Source organism: Asparagus officinalis, chromosome 4, assembly GCF_001876935.1.
Source record: "Asparagus officinalis chromosome 4, Aspof.V1, whole genome shotgun sequence".
In the NCBI taxonomy this organism is placed as follows: domain Eukaryota; kingdom Viridiplantae; phylum Streptophyta; class Magnoliopsida; order Asparagales; family Asparagaceae; genus Asparagus; species Asparagus officinalis.
In genome coordinates, this window is record NC_033797.1 from 6,856,417 (window position 1) to 6,859,352 (window position 2,936).

The 2,936-nt window shown below is 37.1% G+C and overlaps 1 protein-coding gene across 1 annotated transcript in view; it reads right to left on the reverse strand.

Annotated features, from left to right (window-relative positions):
- The window catches only part of LOC109836488 (protein CHROMATIN REMODELING 20), a 40,015-nt gene continuing 37,081 nt past the window's right edge, over positions 3-2,936 (reverse strand). The window contains 4 exon segments of the mRNA XM_020404400.1: positions 3-562; positions 1,055-1,296; positions 1,403-1,478; positions 1,576-1,779. Of these exon segments, the coding sequence (XP_020259989.1) occupies positions 184-562; positions 1,055-1,296; positions 1,403-1,478; positions 1,576-1,779 (901 nt within the window). The 3' untranslated portion in view covers positions 3-183.

A 2,936-nucleotide genomic window follows, 5' to 3' on the forward strand; every position in this document is an offset into this window, starting at 1 on the left:
TATCAGTCCGATATATGAATTTCATTGACTTATAAATTGGTGAACAATATTAGCCTCTTCTGCTCAGGTTCATTTCCTTGGAGAGGAATCTACATTTGCTATATGAAATCAGACTATACCAACAATAATATTTACAGAACAAAAACAGAATTACATATAGATACAAAGATAGGCCTACGAGCCTCACCTAGACTTCACATCTCGGTTAAGGTTCTCCCAGCTGATCTCCTGTGAGCATTCTCCACAGGTAGTACTTTGGCCAGATTTAATGTTTTGGCTCCTAAGTGTTAGCATGTGGGCGAGATTGTTGCACTTTCTTTGATGACATGGTCTACTTTTGGAAGTTAATTTGGTTAGTTGAGGTGCAGTGCTTGCTGATGGAGCTGCTTTTTGAGTAACTGGCTTTCTTTCATGGTCATCAAAGGTAGTTGTCCTATACACCTCCTCCCACTCGAGAGATTGCTGAAAACTCTTCCAGGCCTTGTCTTGCTCCTCTTTTGTCAGCCTCTCCGCTTCGTTCTCTTGGAGGAGGGTCTCATGTTCATGGTAGCTAGCAATCCAGCTGTGTAAAACAGAAAAGTTCCATCAGTTCAACCTTTTAACAAAAAGATTGGACCTTTCGAACTCTGTAAGTAAACAAGACTGGATGATCATGGAAACTATAGAACAAATATCAAAGAGCTTATTGGGAGAATTAACATGAGTTTATGAACCATAAAAACCTGAACTTATGCAAACATACAAATGTGATTTCGAAAAGGGGAAAAAACTAAAATAAGAGATGAATATATAAAGGTTTTTCTCTATTGCATTGAGGAAGACAGCGACTTGATGACAGGATTTTTCAGTAACTTTTAAGTACCAATAGATATATTTCCAATATTTAGGTAATAAGCCAACTTTCGCTTAAACGACAAACTGGAAGGAAATGCGCATGCATAAGAACTTCCAAGGGAACTGCACAACAGGCATTGCACACACCATTTTGGATGTTACATGTTCAAGAGTCGGCTAATAAAAGTAATGAAACATGGAGTAAGTGTGTTGGATCTACCTTGAATGTTTTCTGAGTAAACTTTCCATGATCTTGTCAGATGGGCTGGTGCTGCTAGAGTAAGGCAATGACATATTTTTCACTTGACTGGATGATGCAACATTTTCTTGGCTATGATTAAGCATGTCAGTAGCTTCTTCATTACCAAATTCAAAAAGATGCCGTATTTCCTCTTTAGACATAGTTCTGTAAATCTGTTGTCTATCCACTACCCTTGCTGCAAGTCCTTCCTTTGTAACCTGTTCACAGCACTCATATACTGTTAAAAATAAAATGTTTTAAAAGTTTGGTACAAATTCAAATAGAAGACAGTAAACGATTAGCCAAAGGATGAAAAAGAATTCGGATTCTCTTATATATCTTCTCCTCCATAGTTCGATGTGACATTAAGCGGTAAGCATAAACAGGCTTGTTTTGCCCATATCTGCAAGAAAATACAAGACAAATATAAAATAAGGAAACAAAATCAAGTAACAAATAAAGCTTGATAAAAGAAATTGAAGTCGCAGTTGAAGTCATGCCTCCAAGCCCGGAAAATAGCTTGCAGGTCATAGGTTGGATTCCAAGAACCATCGACTAGGATAACACGGTTAGCAGCATGAAGGTTAATGCCCAAAGATCCTGCCCTTGTTGAAATTAACGTGCATTTCACTCTCCTGTTTGTAGGCTCATTAAATCTTTCCACAAGTTTCTGCCTTTCAGAACCATCTGTACTTCCATCTATCCTGTAAAGAATGCGGAATGAAATCTTACGAATATGATCCCAAAGCTAAAATAACTTTTGATTTGGAATATTTAAAAATTTCTTTTACTTGCAACAGTTAATAGTTTGAATTTAGAAGAAACACAAGCGAAGAGCACCAAACTCACATATATCAGAAAATTTTCAAAAAGGCAGATATATAAATTGCAGTAAATCATCATTGCCAGGACCCTTCGGCTATATGATTGCCGGTTGCTAGAATGAGGCCAGTATTTACCGGTGCATCTCCTAATCAATCTTTCATTTAATAATAACATAACATAAACATTTCACTTAAAGATGATTTCAAACAAATAATAGACATTGATAACTGTCTAAGAATAAGATTGCTCGTGAAAAGCTCAGTTCTCGGAGCAAAATTCTGATCCTCCAGTGTAGTGTACCCTGTGTCCCCACATGCTAGATGCTAAAGCTTAATCTATATCAATCAGGTGCAGAAGCATTGAACGTGTAACACATTTTTATAAATATGCTCGCCGAAGTACCTATATGGGTACCTTCTAGAAACCAAATGAGTTATATTCGTGGAACACATTCTATATCAACTCCTGGTTATTGAGCTTGTGTTTGCTCTCTTTTGCTGGATTATGCTAAAACCTAATTCATATGAGACCTGAAGCAGTATTATGTGAAGATATGATATTGATCCAACTTTATATATAATGTGTTCGGTGTTTGAGCCTTCCAGAAACCAATCGTGGCTACGTACCTTTAAGTAATTAGGTTAGAGATGCAAATGCAAATACTTGAAGGATATGCATACTGGGCATGCAACATAACTAGTCAAATACCTTTAACCTATGTAAGATATTTGCTGTATGCCTTCATACGTATAACTGCACAGTGCACACATTGTTTGAGATATCATTATCAGCCTGTGGTTTTTTGTAGCTCTATGGATGATACAGAACTAGTAGTACAAGTAAACCATTATATTTAGATCTGAGCTTGCCCAAACAATAAGTCGACATGGAGCAGTGATAACGCATCCGGCATTTGACATATACCTTCAAGGTTCATCAGAAGGTCTTCTTTTCCTCATAGTTGCATCAGTAAGAAATTGGTACTAGTTCATGGCAGGATGACATCGAAGAGTCAAACTAAGTCAATTATCTCGTG